This window comes from Loxodonta africana, chromosome 2, assembly GCF_030014295.1.
Source record: "Loxodonta africana isolate mLoxAfr1 chromosome 2, mLoxAfr1.hap2, whole genome shotgun sequence".
In the NCBI taxonomy this organism is placed as follows: Eukaryota; Metazoa; Chordata; class Mammalia; order Proboscidea; family Elephantidae; genus Loxodonta; species Loxodonta africana.
Window position 1 is genome coordinate 120,049,131 of NC_087343.1, and position 17,908 is coordinate 120,067,038.

The 17,908-nt window shown below is 35.8% G+C and overlaps 1 protein-coding gene across 2 annotated transcripts in view; it reads left to right on the top strand.

The window, feature by feature from the left end:
• Nucleotides 1-16,487, top strand: part of WDR36 (WD repeat domain 36) — a 36,469-nt gene extending 19,982 nt beyond the window's left edge. For both annotated transcript variants that reach the window (XM_064274839.1, XM_064274829.1), the window contains exons 16-23: nucleotides 1,930-2,009; nucleotides 8,150-8,257; nucleotides 9,633-9,730; nucleotides 10,134-10,279; nucleotides 11,464-11,583; nucleotides 11,782-11,863; nucleotides 13,715-13,902; nucleotides 14,931-16,487. In XM_064274839.1, the coding sequence (XP_064130909.1) occupies nucleotides 1,930-2,009; nucleotides 8,150-8,257; nucleotides 9,633-9,730; nucleotides 10,134-10,279; nucleotides 11,464-11,583; nucleotides 11,782-11,863; nucleotides 13,715-13,902; nucleotides 14,931-15,080 (972 nt within the window). In that variant the 3' untranslated portion in view covers nucleotides 15,081-16,487. The remainder of the gene's footprint in view (nucleotides 1-1,929; nucleotides 2,010-8,149; nucleotides 8,258-9,632; nucleotides 9,731-10,133; nucleotides 10,280-11,463; nucleotides 11,584-11,781; nucleotides 11,864-13,714; nucleotides 13,903-14,930) is intronic.
• Nucleotides 16,488-17,908: the final 1,421 nt, after the last annotated feature.

Consider the following 17,908-nt stretch of genomic DNA (forward strand, 5'->3'; position numbering starts at 1 on the left):
AAAGGAGAGATTTTTTTTTAAGGAAAATTTAAAATTCAAAGTTTAATATTTCTCAGAGTTGATGCCATCAGATTAATAGCATAAATCCTAGAGTTCATCTTTTTCTCTTAAACTCTAAACAAGGCCAAAATATACTTTGCAGAATGAATGATCCATTGATACCTACGTATGTCAGCTTTTAGTTAATATTAAAGTATGCCGAGAGAGCTTATTTTCTCTTTTTGTGCATACGTAGAGGGTAGTAATAGGAGATTATCGACTCGATGGTGGTGGGTTTTTAATTTACCTGGAATATCCGTACTTGATTTGTTCTAATTTAGTGTCATTTCTTGAGTTTGTATATCTTAGCTCCAAAAGAGTTTATATTTTTGCTATTAGGTTGTTAAAGTGGAACGTACGGAATGGCAAAAAGTTTTAAAAGTATATGTTTCATTAAAAAAAACTAAATCGATCAGTTGAGAACTATATTAAATATCTGTTCTCATTTTGTAGATATCTTGATTTACTTGAAAATAGAAAAAATAAAAATAAAATTCTAACTCCTAAGTGCTACATTTTACTTATCAGTCCTCATACCAAAAACCAGAAATGGGCAGGGCATACCCTTTTCCTTTAAAATGGAAGAAAGAATCGGTCAAAAAATTGTGTTGCTCTGCAGATTGGAGATTGGCAGAATTAGCCATCAAAAGATTTATTGTGATGGCATCTGTGGAAATGTGGGTGGGAATGGGGGTAAGTTGTGATGAAATAGCATTTTTGAAAACATCTGTCATTGTCAACTTGCTCTTCCTATTTCTTTCCTTTTTATACTTTCAACCTGTTTGTCTGGAGTCTGTCCTACTGAGTAATTCATTACTGTTGGTCATTTAAGTCTATGAGCATTTATAACATGTCTTTACTTCTCAGAGTCATTTTTTACCATCCTTCACTGGCAGCACCACCCTTCTGAAATGAGTTTTTGGTACCTTGAGGTTTGAGTTTTCACGATATTCACAGCAGCCTAATGAACAAATTAGTGTTCACATATTTCAATATCATGATTGCTGATATGGGTGATCATAACGCTCATGGTGTGTTTAGACTCTTGGGTCAACAGCCTTCTGCCATTACAGACCTTAAAGGTTTGGTGTGTCTTTCACATCTGTCCTCATTTAAGCCTCATAACAGTATGTGCTGCAGACAAGTAGAGCTATTATTTCTTCGTTTTTATAGATATATAAAGGGTATAACTTCTTTAAGTGATATGAATGGATCACTATTTTAAATTTTTAAAACTTCCTTTCTGATTATAGTGATTTTTTAATTATATCTTAGACATAAAACATCGTTAAGGAAGAAAAGACGATTTTAACTGAAGCTATAAATAAGAGGACTTCTTATTTAGTAACCTTAATATTTTAAGAGAATCTGCATTTTCTATCCTCAAAATTGTATTGGTTTGAGTTAATTCTTAGAAAGCCAGTATAATATGTAGACTTTTCAATGGAATATAGCTTTTATTGCTTTCACAAATATTTTGTAACTAAAATTAGTCTAACAAAATGTTTCTAATTATATGTTCTCAGAATACCATTTTTAATGTTAAAAATAATTTGTAGTGGAATATAATTTGCTAATTGTCTCTAAATAAAAAGATTATAGGATGCAAATTAAAAATTGGCATGGTAATCTTTTTAAACTTTTTCTAATTTAAGTAAAATCTTAATCCTCATCCAGATTTCAAATCAGTGGTATGTAAAGCATGATGTTTTCTTTTATATAAAATAAAGCAGTCTAAATTACAGTCTAAATTGTACTCAGTCAGATTTCTTAGTTTTTCAGTAAGTCTCATCTTTTCATTTCTTCTATTCTTTAGGCTATAATTGATATATGTAGCTATTTTGACATATATGTTATACTTTTTTTCTTTTTTTTTTTAATAATTTAAAGGCTTTCAGTCCTGATGGTCGTTGGTTAATAAGTGCTTCGATGGATTGCTCTATTAAGACTTGGGATCTTCCATCTGGGTGGTGAGTTTATTTTTAAATCGCTAACCTCTCAGAAGGTTTCTCAGTATCGTTGCTTGTGGTTTTTATCTATACTTAATGGACTATGTGCTTTTTAAAAAAATGTTATTTTGTTGTTTAGAATATATGCAGCTAAACATATACCAATTCAGCACTTTCTCCTTGTACAATTAATTCAGTGACAGTGATTACATTCTTTGAGTTGTACAGCCACTCCCACCCTCCTTTTCTGAGTTGTCCTCCCTGATTAAAATAAACTCACTGCCCGGTAAGGTTCTTTGTCTTTGGAGTAGCTCTTGTCAATTTGATCCCATAGTTCTTAAAAGAGCGTAAGGCTGAAGGCAGACATTTTTCACTAGTTAACCTAAACTATTGTTTGATTTTAAGGAGACTTCAGGGGATATTTTTGGGTTTAAAGGTTTAAAGATGATGTGCTTTTTGAATATGAATGTATTTGGGGATTTTTCTAACCTGACTATATTTTATTCTTGGAATGTTTTTGATCTCTAAATAGCATGAGATGAGACATAAAAGATAATTGTGTAGAAAAATGGAACCTCTCTTGTTTTCTGTTCTTGTAAAACTGAGGTATCAAAGTCAGTTGCATAAACCTTAAAAAAGCTCATCTGGGCTTTTTGATACTCTAAAATAGAGCTCAGACTTTAGGACTGTAAACTAGTTTTTTTTTTTTTTTTTTAAATCATATTGCATCTAGTTATAAGGCCAAACAACTTTCTTTTTTGTATAGTATGGCTTCTTGGTCTTTCGTATAATTCTTCAAAGAGGAGGTTTTAGATAACCTTAAGGCAGTGAAAATGTGTTTCTTAGGATTTGGATAAAATCCAGCAGTTTTCAGAAATCTGTTCTATAGGTTGTGTTACTAAACTGGAACTTGAATAGAACACATTATCTAGTTTTGCAAAGTGTATGTGTGTATATATATATATGTATGTATGTTTTGTTGTTAAAGATTTATGTAGGAATGAATATATTTCTAATATCGTATCACTTAACATGGAATTACTTAGATTGAGTCTGAAAGAAGAAAGTGTGGTGGTAATATCAAAGCATCTAATTTAACAGGAACACACCATGAAGAAAGAGATGGGTAAGAAAAATAAGAAGGAAGATGGTATTTTTTTCATCCTCTGAAATATTCTTAAACTAAACTCTGCCCACCGCATTTCCTCTTTCTTTCTCAGGAATGGGATAAGCTCAGACCTGAAAACAGTTTGACCTTTAGAAAGGAAAAACCCTGATGCCCTCATTTCCTTCAAGTTTGACACAGGAATGGGACACACCTGTCTCTCTAGCATGCACACTGGATTTAGAATATGCACAGCCAAGGAGTGTTCCTAAAGGGTGTAGCTTTAATAACTAGGGACTTGTGTCCACAGGCTTGTCTCTTTTTCACATAAAAATCAAAAGGTAATTAGTTGGCTGTATTCTCCTCTAGCATCAAAAAGTTTGCCTAAAGTTGGTACTTCCTTAATTTAAAAACTTTCATTTAAGGACACCATTAAAATATTGGCGGTCTGTAGCTTCTTGGTCTTTTGCTGTTTTCTAAAAATGAGCATTATAATTTGAATTGCTTTATAGTAGGAAAGTTGTGCAAGTAATGGAATTGTTATAATGTCCTTTTTATTTCCCTTTTTAGTAGTTTTAGTTCGCATTAGGTAGGAGGGATCTGTCAATATTCAGCAATACTAGATTTGCAGAATACTTGTAGTTTTTAAGTGGTAAGTTATCTTTGGAACAAAAGAATTAGGATCTGAAAGTAGCATTCAGAGCCACCAACTTTTGACTACGTGTTAGCTGTTTTGCTGAATTTCTTATTTCCGTGAAAAGTTGAAGAGATTTAAATGTGATAGGTTTTCAACTCTATTGTCTTATTTTTAGGTTAACACTGAGACAATTTTAAGTGAATTACAGAGGCATGAATCTGGGCATTTTTGAAACAAAAGAACAAGAGATAAGCCGCATAGAGATTGTTAAAAGAAAGCCTAATAAACCTGATGGGACAAAAGTATAGTTTTACTGAAGAAAAAAGCCTTACATCTTTGGTTAGGATTTTAAGTGGAGTGAGCAAGAGCTTGAAAAGCAGGATCAAACAACTGCTGCTGCCGAATTACAGCTAACATTTACCATGCCTGCTAGGTGCTGTGTTTGCTTTGTTTTTCATCTTTCTTCCTGTCTTAATAGATGTTGGTACTATTACTGTTTTTAATTCCATTTTACAAATGGGAAATGGTGGCTCAGAGAAAGGTTAAGTGATTTGCCCAAAGTGATATAGTCTATAAATGGCAGAGCAAAAGATAAGCATCAGAGAAAGAAATGTTGCCCAACAGTTGTGATATCAACCTTGTTCAGGTTGTGTTGTGTGTGCTAAGGATGGATTGATTTTCTTGATGTACCAGGTAGATGATAAGGAAGTGAGGATCGGTATTAGCAGTGGGGAGGAAGAACTTTTAGGTTATAGAAACTTCACAAACTTAGATAATGTCCTCAGACATATAAGCAACTCTGTCCTTAGAATATTTGAAGCATGATTTAAAAATAAAAGTATTAGAGAAAAATTATACAAGGACCTGAGACTAAAATAACTTCACATTTTTTCCATTTAAAAGTTGTGTATTATTTAAATATATAGTAGTTGATTATATAGCCATAGGTAACTGTTGGGGTTTTTGATCTTCCTGTCTTTTTAAACATAGTATGGGAACCTCTGTAGATTCCTAGTTCTCTTTTCAATACGCGTTGCATCACTTATATAATATGTTAAATACTTAAAGGATGAACATACTCACCCCACAGCCTGAAAAGTAAAACTGTTCATGAGTAAACCTTTGGATGTGGAAACGTACAGGTGTGCCTATCTGGAGTTGTACCTGTGTAAATAAAACAAATTACATGGATTTAAAGTGCCAACTTTTTTTTTTTTTCCTATTTGTAGGATACTCAGGAGCAGAATTGAAATTTTTTATCCCTGAATTTATCTGTCACTCCTTTACCACCATCGCCTTTTTTGTTCTCAGTGTTCGCTGTTTTTTATTTATTTGGAAGTTCAGGTTGAACTCCTTGGGTAGTGAGAAACATATAAAATTAAATAGCCTTAGTACAATTTTGCATTTTGTTCTGTCCCATTCCTGGGCCCTGTTTTCTGAGAATAGAACATTGGTTTGCTCATTTTTTACTGAAGCGAAATGTCCCTTTGTCCAACTCTTCGAAGATTGCTGTGGAAGGTGATTCTGTCACTTTGAAGCTAGAACATCTAAACACTGCCTGCGTTTGTTCAGAATAATATGACTTTCTGAGTGTTAGCTGTATGTGCTTGAAAATCTGATCTCTTAGAATAGGAATTTTATTTATGTTCTTTCAGAAGAAAAATTGTACCTGGGACTTCTCATTTTGTGGGGATAGCAGGAGACTATATGATAGTTTTAGGTCTAGGATTAAGCCCGCACATGTAATGCTTTATGGACTAATGTGACAGTGTAAAAATCTGCTGTCTGTGGAAGCTGCCTTTCTCAATTTGGTGCTTTTACATAATGGGAGGCCAGTCTACCCACACACAACAGCTGCGGAAATAAAGTTGCACAATGTATTTGACAAAATAATTATAATATCAAGTAAAGTGAGTTTGTTCATGCAATGAAGTCTGTCTTTAATGGATTGATCTTGAACATATTAGGGAATTCCACCCCTCACATATTTAAACTTTTGATGAACAAATAGTGATCACGACAAAGAAGAAATATAAGGTCTGAAATTGTCCTGTCTTGGGTTTAATCTTCATCTACAGATTGGAATTATGATATCTTCTACTCTGGGTTGTTTAGATTAAATGAATTAACATAAATACTTGAAACAGAGTCTGTGGCTTATAAAAAAAAAAAAAAAAAAACCCAGTGCCATAGAGTCGATCCCGACTCATAGCGACCCTGTAGGACAGAGTAGAACTACCCCATAGAGTTTCCAAGGAGCGCCTGGTGGATTCGAACTGCCAACCCTTTGGTTAGCAGCCGTAACACTTAACCAGTACGACCAGAGTTTATAGTAGGCACTTAAATGAATGGCTGCCCCCGCCCACCCCGCCCAAGAGAAGCCATTCGAGCAGAAATCAGACTGGTTACTCCTCTTTTTTCCATATGACTGAACGTTAAGCAGCAGTCTGTCCTCATCCCACTTTGGTTTGTGTTTGTATCCTGTGCTCCTAATTTTAGCCTTTTCTTCCCATTTTGCATTCATTGTGTAATGTTTACATTGCTAATGGCTCTCAGTAAATTGAGAGAGGTATTTACACAGGGGCGAGCCACTTAACCTTGGTGGCGCTGGAGTGTCTTCATTTATATTCGAACTACTCAGAGTGTAGCTCCTGAATCACCAGCGTGAGCACCCCTGGCTTTGTACATGTTGCCAGGCTGGTAGTTGTGCATTTAGTTCCAGCAGTGGCCTTACTGGCATTTATAGGGTTGAGAAGGAGCCCTAGTGGCTGGATGGTTAAATGCTGGGATGAGAGGTGGGTGGTGGGAACCCACCAGCTGCTTTGCGGGGAGAAAGGCGTGGCAGGCTACTCCTGTATTTTACAGCCTCGAAAATCCCCTCTGGCAGTTCTGTTTTGTTTTATAGTATCGCTATCACTTTGAGTTGGAATCAGTTCCAGGGTGGTAGGTTTGTTTGGTTTTTTCTTTTTTTTTTTGAATAGAGTTAAGAATGTAGACTACTTGGATGAAATTTCCGGCTTGGCTGCTTTCTACCTTGACCAAGTTTTTAAATGTCATTAAGCCTGTTTTCTGCTTCACAGGGTTGTGAGGATTAAATCAGTCAAAAGTGCTCAGTAGATTTCTAGCACAGACCACTTGAAAAAATGTTAACTGCTGTTATTTTTTCTTGAAATTATTTGTTTTATTTGATGTAGATCATGAGTTTCAGTCATTTTGCTGTATTTTCCCATGGATAATTTACTGGCTTCGGTGAATAAAATGGTTTGTAAAAACAGTTGTGATTAAAGCTCATATACTCCTCTTGAAGGTATTCCTGGACTAATGACAAAGTGTTCCCACTGTTAGCCAGCCTGAGAAGCCTTTCAGGCAGGATGTGGATGTGTTTAGACCTTTCCATTTGCCTCCTGCCAACACCCTGGTTCACATCTTCATTGCTTGTTTGGTAGCTGCTACCATGACCTCACTGTACTTCCTGCCCAAACGTATTCTGCATTCTGATGGCAAACGTTCTTGTGAAAGTGAAGATTGCGCCACTATCTGCTCTAAAGCTTGTAGTGACTTTCCATTGATTGTAAGATAAAAACAAGCTGAAATGCTTGCATTCAAGACCCTCTATGCAGCCTCATGCTTAGGCTTCGTGGCTCCACTAAACTGCACCCCTCCCTAACCCAGATGTGCTTCAGCCCCGCCTTACCCTGCACCTTTCCATCAGCCAGGAATGCCTTCTCCACTGCCCACATCTGGTTTTAAATCCCGTCCTTTTGTAGGATTCATCTCAAACATTGTGCTGTCTGTGAAGCCTGGTCCGAGTCTCCTAGCTGGGTGTCATCACTCCCACTCAACCCAACCTTTTGACCCCACCAGCATTTTAAAGCTGTGGAATCAGTTTTTATAAGTTGCTTTATAGCTACTTTCTGTAGACTGAATTTTCATGTGTTTTATATATAGCATGGTTATCTGCTTAAAAGACAGGTAGATTTGCTCAAAAGTTTTTTTCCCTCACCATCCTCTTATTTACCGCCAGTTCGTCTTATTACTTTCTTCTTCTTCTAAGCCTTTTATTGTTTTCACTGGAGTAACAGGAAGGCACTGACCTTAAATATCTTCAGAGTCATACCCAAGTCAGTCTACCAAAAATTTGACATTCCAGAAAAAAGAGCATTTCTTCCTCTTTTCTCCCTGTTGTTACCTATTTAGTGTTCCAGGTCTTTCTCACTAAGACTCAGGGTATTTTCCCATAGTAACTTAGTTGACAAAGCTTTATGTATGTTAGTGATGACTTTCTGGAGTCAGTAGTTTTAAAAAGCAAATGAAAATTTTCAGCATCCCTTGCTCTTTGAGCAAAAGTATTTTGTGCGAATTTCTTTCTTTTTTTTGGTAGAGTTCAAATACTTTAACATCATAATTCTTTTTCATCAGCCTTGTAGACTGCTTTTTGTTGGACTCAGCCCCTCTCAATGTTACCATGTCCCCTACTGGAGACTTCCTGGCCACATCCCACGTGGACCACCTTGGAATTTATCTCTGGTAAGTTCTTTCGTACAGGTGTCCTGTTTTGGGAAAAACAGTCCAGTTTAGAGAAAAGTGAGGCTGGCAGAGAAACATAGTTGCTAAAATTCCCATTTCATTTTTTTACTTAAAAAAAAGTTACGCCGTTAACACAGATGGTGAAATCATCTTAGAATACACTTTTAAGTGCGTATTCTAAACTACATGACTGATTTTCATCTGATAACATATTTGGCTTTCATTTCAAGAAAAGGTGAGTTTTTTTTTTTTTAAGGTTAGCGAACAAGTGATAATAGAGTTCCAGCTGGGAACTGCCCAGCTAAGCCTGGGCCTTACTGCCACTACCCTGCTACTACTTTATGACCTTTGTTGGTCACTTCTGAACTTTGACCTGCTGTGGTCAAAATCCTTTCTAAAATTTCTTGTTCAATTGAAAAAAAAATATGTAGAGATATTTATGGTGATCTTCAAGTTTTTCTATGATGAAACCTGTAAGACTTACCTGATCACTCAAATTAAATGGAACATCGTATGGGTCTGGAAAATGTTTGTTTCCTGGGTTTATACATCTATTTTAACTCCTATTAGGGAAAGAAAAAGAATTGATTTCTAATCACAAAATTTTATATTTAGATTTTTTAAGATACAGAAATAAATACTATATATACTAGAAATAGACTCTGATTACCTTAGTAATCAAAAAGGTGACTCTCCTAGAATCCAAGAGGCTTGAACAATCAACACAAGTGAAGAAGACTAGTAGCTGTGAGATCTCAGCAGCAGGACTATGGACCTCCTCCATGTAGTGCTGCTGTTAGTGAAACTGAGAACCTGAGATTCCCAATTTTTATTTTCCATTCTAGATTCAGAAAGTCTAGGAAAGATGATCTGATTAGCCTGGTTTGGGACAGGTATCTACATCTTGCTTAGTCGTCCATGGCCAGAGTCCAAGGTCAAATAACAGAAACATGGCCACTTAGAGGGCCATTCTAGAGCAGGGGAAATCCAAGACTGGTCAGTAACCCTGAGAATGTGATAAATGGATTCTCTCTGACTTACTCTCTGAGTCCATCTTTCCTTCAGTTAAAATTTCTGTAAATGAAAGTTGAGATATGAAAACATATGGAGACTATTTTACCACTGGTTTCTTAAATAAACACATTTTTGTGCTATATTTTAAAAAATTCCATTAATAATAAGTTTGTGTACAACTTTCTTAAGAAGGCATTTATGACAATCTATCTTTGAGGTTTTTTTGTAACTAATAACTAATTGGAGTCTGTAGGCAGTCTCAAGATTATAGGGATTATCACTAGTAATGAAAGTTCCTCTGAGGAAAAAAAGTTTTTTATTAAGTTTTAAAATATTTACTTGTGTTGTTTTGATTTCTTAGGTCCAATGTATCCCTATATTCAATTGTTTCCTTACGGCCACTTCCTACAGATTATGTCCCTTCAGTAGTGATGCTTCCTGGTACTTGTCAAAACCAAGGTAAATCACAAAATAGTAAAATAATTTTTGAGGTGTTACTATGTGGAATGTAATATAGGCACTGTTGCTGCTGCAGGCAAAGTTTAGTGCATTCGTCAAAGTGTATTTTTTAACTGATAAGGAATATTTTGGATGACTTCATGAGTTTATGAAAAATGTAATTGATGTGGTGTAAAATCAAATAGTACAACAGTAGAGGGATGCTTTGAATTTTTAGTTGGGAGTAGTGACTAATCTGAGAAATTAAGGAAAACAGGGATGAGGAAAAAAGTGGGGAGCTTACGAGACTGTAACAAGTAAACACATTATAAAATACCAGTGGATTTGGAGTGACAAATGACTTTTATATGATTAAAATCTCACTTTGCATTAATTTGTTTACCTGAAAAATTTTTATTTTAAGATATGGAATTGTCAGAAGAAACCACAGAACCAAGTGATGAAATGGTAGCATATGACTCACCAGAACAGTTGAATGAGCAATTGGTGACTCTGTCCCTCCTCCCTGAGTCACGGTGGAAAAACCTTCTTAATCTTGATGTTATTAAGGTAATACTACAGTACACTTAAATTTGGGCCCCTAAAGACACATTGCAGAAACTTTTTTTTTTTTTTTTTTTAGCAATAGCTTCCCCTACTTTGACGGACTTAGGGATACCAGTTAATGCCTGAGGCACCAAAGAAAAAGTCACGTAACTGAATGTCATTTAATCTCATGGGATTTTTCACTCTATTATGTATATATACTTGGAGAGCGCTCGGCAAACCTTAGAATGTGGTAGAAGTTCATCCTGCAGCTACAGAGCTATTAGAAGCTGATGCTATTTAAATTCAGCCTAAATAAGTTACTTTTTTAGCTTCTGAAACAAAAACTGCCATGTTAATGTGTGATATTTCTAGTGCTAGGCATAGTGCTGGTAGCGTAGCAGTTAAGTGCTACAGCTGTTAACCAAAGGGTCGGCAGTTCGAATCTGCCAGGCGCTCCTTGGAAACTCAGTGGGCAGTTCTACTCCGTCCTGTAGGGTCGCTGTGAGTCGGAATCGACTCGAGGGCGCTGGGTTTTGGTGGTGGGTTAGGCATTTGAGGACCAGGGAAGTTTTCAGTGGACTTTCATGAAGCTGTGGTTAACTTCTCGTCCCACAACCTACCCTGTCAAGTACAAGAAGATTTTTAGAGCTTGTTGTGTCAGGGCCAGGCACTTCAGTTTATATGAACTAAAAACAAACCAAACCTGTTGCCAGTGAATTGATGCCAACTTATGGTGACCTCATGTGTTCCAGAGTAGTACTGCTCTGGGGTTTTTGTGGCTGTAATCTTTACAGAAGCAGATTGCCAGGCCTTTCTTCCTATGGGCTGCTGAGTGGGTTTGAACTGCCAATCTTTAAGTTAGTAGTTGAGCCCAAATGATTTGTGCCAACCAGGGACCTCTATATTTACAGGTATAGGGGCCAGGATTTCAATGTGTATTATGGGGAGAAACAATTCTGCCTCATCAGCAAGGTGCTGGAGGTCTGCTCTGGGAAGCCTGGGATAAGGGTACTGGGGTACCGATCAGAGTGGAATTTTATTTTAGCATTCCAATCTGAAAAGGTGTGATTCCTTTTTTACTTTTTGGCCTTTGTTTTAGAATTGCTTTGGAATTAAATATTAGAAACTGTTGGTAACATAATTGCTCACTGGCTTTTTTTTTTTTTTTCTTTCTTTCTTTCACTTTTTCATTTTCTCTTAATCAGAAAAAGAATAAACCAAAGGAACCACCCAAAGCACCAGAATCAGCACCATTTTTTATTCCAACAGTTCCTGGCCTTGTACCCAGATATGCTGTACCTGAACAGAATAATAATCCCCGGCAGGTAAACGCCAAATTGGAGGGTTCTGAGTATATGGGGTGTGTGTGTATGTCTGTGTTCTATGTGTTGTACTTTTGTAATTCTTTACCAAGACCTAATTTTACAGATAGAGAGTAAATTAAGGATAGCTTTTAATTATAAGCTATGCATTTTTTGTTATACTTGTGTTCTTTGAATAATGTGTATTTCTTTTTATTTAAGTCTAAAGTGGTTAACCTTGGAATTTTGGCTCAAAAATCAGAGTTCTGCTTGAAACTTGAAGAAGGACTGGTAAATAATATATGTAAGTTAAATTATAAAGTATTCTGACAAGTATCTTCTGTTTGTTTTACTATATATGAAGAGAAATTAAATACTAGCAGGATTTCTCAACTAAACACCCAGTGCCATCGAGTCAATTCCAACTCATAGCAACCCTATATGGCAGAGTAGAGCTGCCCCATAGAGTTTCCAAGGAGCGCCTGGCGGATTCAAACAGTTGACTTCTTGGTTAGCAGCCGTACCACTTAACCAGTATGCCACCAGGGTTTCCTTCTTAACTAAAGAGGTTAGTAAAACTTAAAAGGATTGAAATTTTGATTCTAATCTGAAGAATTTTAGTTTTTGCAATATTAAATGAGTTGACACTAAAATCAAGTAATATTGGTATTCTAATAATCTGAGAACCTTTCATACATTCTCTGTGGAAAATTAGAACTTTTTGGTATTTGAAGATGGACACACACTGACTGTCCTATTGGGTCACTATGAGTCGCAATCGACTCGACAGCACTGGGTTTTTTTTTTACACACTGACATTACTTGTCTATAATAATGAGATGGTCTTTCTTGATGTGAGTTAAATGTAAAATTTTGTTGTGTCATTTCTGTAGCAGATAACTTACAAGCCTTTTGTTTTTATTTACAAATATAATTTGCAACACAATAGAGACTTTTAGGCAATTTCAAATATTCCCAAGTTATCCTTTTATTTATGGAGTGTGTCAATAAGCCTAAATTTTGAAGGCTACAGCCTGTAGCTAGTAATGATGAACAATTAGAATTATAAGCAGTTAAGAAAACCACAGTCACTCTCCTGAGAAAATTCACTTATCCCATTGTTTTATGATCTAAATGGTTTTGTTTTCTTACCACATTGGAGAAAGCCAAAGAATGGTACTGACAGGCCTTTGGGAGACCCGGGTGGCATTGCTGTTAAGAGCTACGACAGCTAACTAACCAAAAAGGCGGCAGTTCGAATCCACTAGGTGCTCCTTGGAAACCCTGTGGGGCAGTTCTACTCTGTCCTACAGTGTTGCTATGAGTTGGAATTGACTCGGTAGCAACGGGTTTGGCTTTTTTTTTTATTTCTTAGGCCTTTATAGATGACTAAAATAAAGCCAAATCATAACAGGAAGTAACTTGTTATGTTTATGGAGTGACAGAAAAAAAAGCTCTATTGTGCAGTATAACGGAGGGACAGAAAATAAAATTTATTAGACTTTTGCTGTTGGCATTGTTCCTTTTCAAAAAGCTACAACCTTAGTTATTGCCATTGTAATGTCAAAGGCCTCATATATAAAAATGGTTGTAAGTGCGTGGAGTATGTTTCCGTAGGAGGCATATGAAACAACAGTGTTTACTTCCAGGGAGAAGAAGTAGATTTAGAATGAGTAAGAATAAAGGGTGGAATCTTTCCTCTCTTATGTATTTCTGTATTGTTAGTATTTCTTAATGATCATGTGGTTATAATTTTTATAACAATAAAAAAGGAGGAAAAAGAAACTCCCCTACTCATCTTATTCCCAGAGGTAACCACTATTAATAGTTGGCTGTGTACCTTTGTAGCCTTCTTATTATGTTAAGATTTGCTGCAGTTGATTTTTGAGCATTTTAAAGTTTCTCTTGGTAAGCATTAATTAGATTTTCTTTAATAGCCTTAACAACAGAAAGAAAAATTACTGAAAACAAAAAATATTTAGTGCTTTTATTATTTTTTATTGTTGCTGTCATTATGTATACTAATTTCTTGGTTTATACTACTACTACATGAGAAAATTAACCCGTGGAAAGAATTTCCTATGCTATAAAACTGTAGTTTCCTAAGTAAAGTAATTGTAGGTAATAACTGGATTCTTTTTAAAACTTAATGCAGATGAGTCTGCTCTCAGTCTTCTGAAAGAATTAGGCCCATCAGGAATTGAAACAGAGCTGCGAAGCTTGTCTCCTGATTGTGGTGGGTCTGTAGAAGTCATGCAGAGCTTCTTGAAAATGGTCGGGATGATGTTGGACAGAAAGTGTGATTTTGACTTAGCCCAAGCCTACCTGGCATTGTTTCTAAAGGTAAGTCTGGTGTAAGACAGTACTCTCCAGGATGCCTGCCTTTATAGCAGGGTTGACTAGTGGAATTTTCTTAGAAGATGGAAGTGTTCTGTATCTGACTGTCCAGCACGGTAGCCACAAGCCACATGTGGCTACTGAGTGCTTGAAATATGACTCGCATGACCGAGAAACTGAATTTTTAATTTCATTGAATTTTAATTAATTTAAGTCTGAATAATCATATGTAGCTAGTAACTACCATATTGGACAGTACTGCTTTAAGTAGTTATATTTTGGAAGTTTTTCTGTGTTCATGAAGAATAAGTCAAATTGTGTTTTTGTTTGCTACTGGTAAAATAAAAATATTTAAACTTGTTGGACTTTCAAGTGATTTTGACAATAACAGAATTATCAAATTTTATGATTATTATTATAGAGAACTCATGTTTTGAGGGTCCACTTCAGTGGCTGAACATGTTGAAGGACGTAGATGATCTGGAAAATGATGCTGATTTTAGTGAAAACAGAATTCTTCGTCTATACCATTAATACCTACTATGAGGTTTCACATGATGTAATTATTAACAGGGTAGCTATTTAGATGTTAGCATGTACGCTTTCAAAATGGAAATACCACAAATTGTTTCTATAGCCTTTCCCAAATTTCCATAGGCCCCGAACATGAATTTCTTAAATCTTTAGAAAATATAGCAGAGAGCCTATGTGCAATTCACTCTAGTGTGTTACAACGAAGGGAGAGACTTACAGACGCACAGAACTACGGATGTAGAACTAGGACTTCTGGGTGCACATCAGGACTGTCTGTAGGTGGAGGAAAGTAAGACAGTACTATTAAGGAAGTGATACTACCATAAAAGAGCTCATGATGATAACAGAGAGAAAAATGGCACATAGTAATAAACTAGTGTTTAAGGAAAAAAATTCAGATAGTACCTCCTGAGGTTCCTTGGTAAAAAATTTCAATCCAGAGTAGACAAAAATATAATTTCCTTAAATTAACTGTTCAACTATCATATTTTTCTTTTCAGTTACACCTTAAAATGCTTCCTTCAGAGCCAGTGCTCTTAGAAGAATTGACAAAGTTGTCGTCACAAGTGGAAGAAAACTGGATCCGTTTACAGTCACTCTTCAATCAAAGCTTGTGTGTTCTAAATTACATAAAAAGTGCTTTGTTATAAAAATAAATTTAAGGGACTTTAATGTTAAATAGATACAATTTAACTCATATTTTGTTTTCCAAGATTGAATGAAGAGAAAAACGTTGGCTCTATTGACTAGTCAGTGATTCTTCACCTTAAATACTAAATACTTTCTTGAAATGAAATTGTACTTGGCTCCGTTTGTCTTGAAGATTTAAACAATCTACTCTAGTAATTATCTGAGTCTCAGTATTGCTGAATTGAAGTTGTCTAATACATAATATAGTTATAAAAGTGCTTTCATGATGTGACTGCTTCATGATGTGAAGAAAAGGAGTATTTCCTTCCTTAGTGGCCTGTGATGAAAACATGAATCACTGAGTCTTAGAGCTGGAAGAGAGGTGAGACTTCTTCTAGTACCACCCTCTCACGTCAGCAGAAGGGGAGGCAGGCTGACGTCTGCTCAGGTCTCAGTGACAGATCTAGATTTTCTAACAGTGACCTGGTGCTCTCTCCATTGCAGCCTTTCTAAGGGAAATCCTTCTTGCATCAGGAATGTTCAGGCACTTGCCCAAGGCAGATTGCCTTAGGAGAAGGTTGTCACCTTAGGAGAAGGTTGGGCAGATACCTAGGATAAAAAAAAAAAATTTTTTTTTTTAAGGTAAGGGAAATTCCAAATTCCTTGGAAGGTTTGTCCTTCAGGGCGTTTCTTCCTCCCTGATGATCTTTTAATTTTAATTGCTGGCTGTGCTTTTCTTTCACACCCATTTCAAAACATTTTCTCTTATTTTCACGGCTCAAGACTTTAGCAATGCATGAATTAAATATAAGCAGTTCTTAAAAGGATGGTGCCCTGGAAAGTTTTTAGTTTGTGTACTCAAAAGAAGTATCATTCTTAAAATAACAGACTTGTTGGACTTGAAAACTAATGCCACTCTGGTTCAATATTAGGACAAAAGAGTTTCGCAGAATAATCTCAAAAAGGAGCAGTCTCCACGTAGCATTGACCACAGATGCATTTTATATTAAAATGTTATTTAAGAGTGTAAGATAGAGTTGGTATACTGCTAAGGAAATAAGCTAATATGATTTTATACTTAATTTTGTTTTCCTTGTAGAAATATTGACTTACTAAAGCCACTGTTAATAGTGATTTAAGTTCTAACTCTAAAGACAATTTCCGTCTTCCCCAAATGCTGTATTCTAAATATATGACAGTATAATCATGTACATGTAAAGATTGTAAACAACTAAAACTAAATATTAAGAGCTCTAAACTGATACTTCATAAATCACGAACTGAATTTTCTTCTCTCTTTTAAATGAGAATACAGGAGTTGAGTGTATTCTTTTTATTGGAGGTATCTTTAGATAGATTACAGTATAATTTTGGCAAGTAATTTTCCAGAACCTTTTCTGTACAATTGCAGTAGCGTGAGAGAGGGAGGGAGGGAGGGAGGGAGGGAGGGCGAAAGAAATACAAAGTGTAATTTTTGTGTGTGTATTTTTCTAAAAATTCTAAATTACTCATCTAATTATGACTACATTTTTCACTTGTAAAAACTTTAGAGAGAAGGCTTTTTTGACAACTACCTTCAATCCCAGTAGTTTCCCTAGAGGTAATAGTTGTGAGCTCTCCTCTAGATCTTTTTCTATGAATGTTTATACCTGTTATATATAGCTACAAGAAACAATATATTGCATAGTTTGTTTTTTACATAAATACATGTATATCATTCTACAACTTGCTTTTTCTTCCTCTGTTGGCGCGACTGTGAAGTGGAATGGCTGTAAGAATGGAAAATGATGTGTAGTACTTTGAGTAGCTAAGGAGATGTGTACTCTGTGATCTGCAGTCTCACTTCTGGCCAGTCACAATGTTCATGAAAAAATACATACTACCAGGATGTTCACTGAAACATTGTTTGTAGCAGCAGGGAGTTGGAGGCAACTTAAGCAACCACCCCTTGTGAAATAGTTATATAAAATGTACTATATACAAATGAAGAAATACCATAGAGTAAAGAACAGATTTTACATCAATGTGAGTAGATCTTAAAACACGGGTTGACTTAAAAAAAAAAAAGATTCTGTAGCACCATATCATTTATATAAATTAATACATAAAACCAGACCTGTTCACATGGAGTCATTTTGAGCCCATGGCAACCCCATGCTTTACAGAACAGAACTGCTTCATAGGGTTTTCTTGGGTGTAATCTTTGGGGAAGCAGATTGCCAGGCCTTTCATGGCACCACTTTGTAGGTTCAAACCACCAACTTTTAGGTAAGTAGTCAAGCACGAACTGTGCCACCCAGTGAGCTAAGTTAATACATAGAACAATAAATATTCTAGGGTTTATAGTTGAGGACTTGAAGATAAATGGGGGAAAACCTAGTAAAAACAAAGAGTGTTCTTACGCTGATAGTCATAGTGTGTACTATGAATTGAGAATTCTGTGCAGAAGGTCCAAAAAAATGAAAGTCATAATTGATTAACATTGCCTTACAATCACTTTGAAAAATAAGACTGACCCAATTATAAGAAGAAATCCTGTGAAATCACATGATGTAGATAGAGCCAAGTGTACTTGGAATAAAAAATTAACAAAACAAGGCATTCTTATTGAACTGCATAATCATTTTTTTTTAATTAACTTTTATTGAGCTTCAAGAGAACGTTTACAAATCAAGTCAAACTGTCACATATAACTTTATATACACCTTACTCCGTACTCCCACTTGCTTTCCCCCTGATGAGTCAGCCCTTCCAGTCTCTCATGACATTTTTGCCAGCTTCCAACTCTCTCTATCCTCCCATCCCCCTCCAGACAGGAGATGCCAACACAGTCTCAAGTGTCCACCTG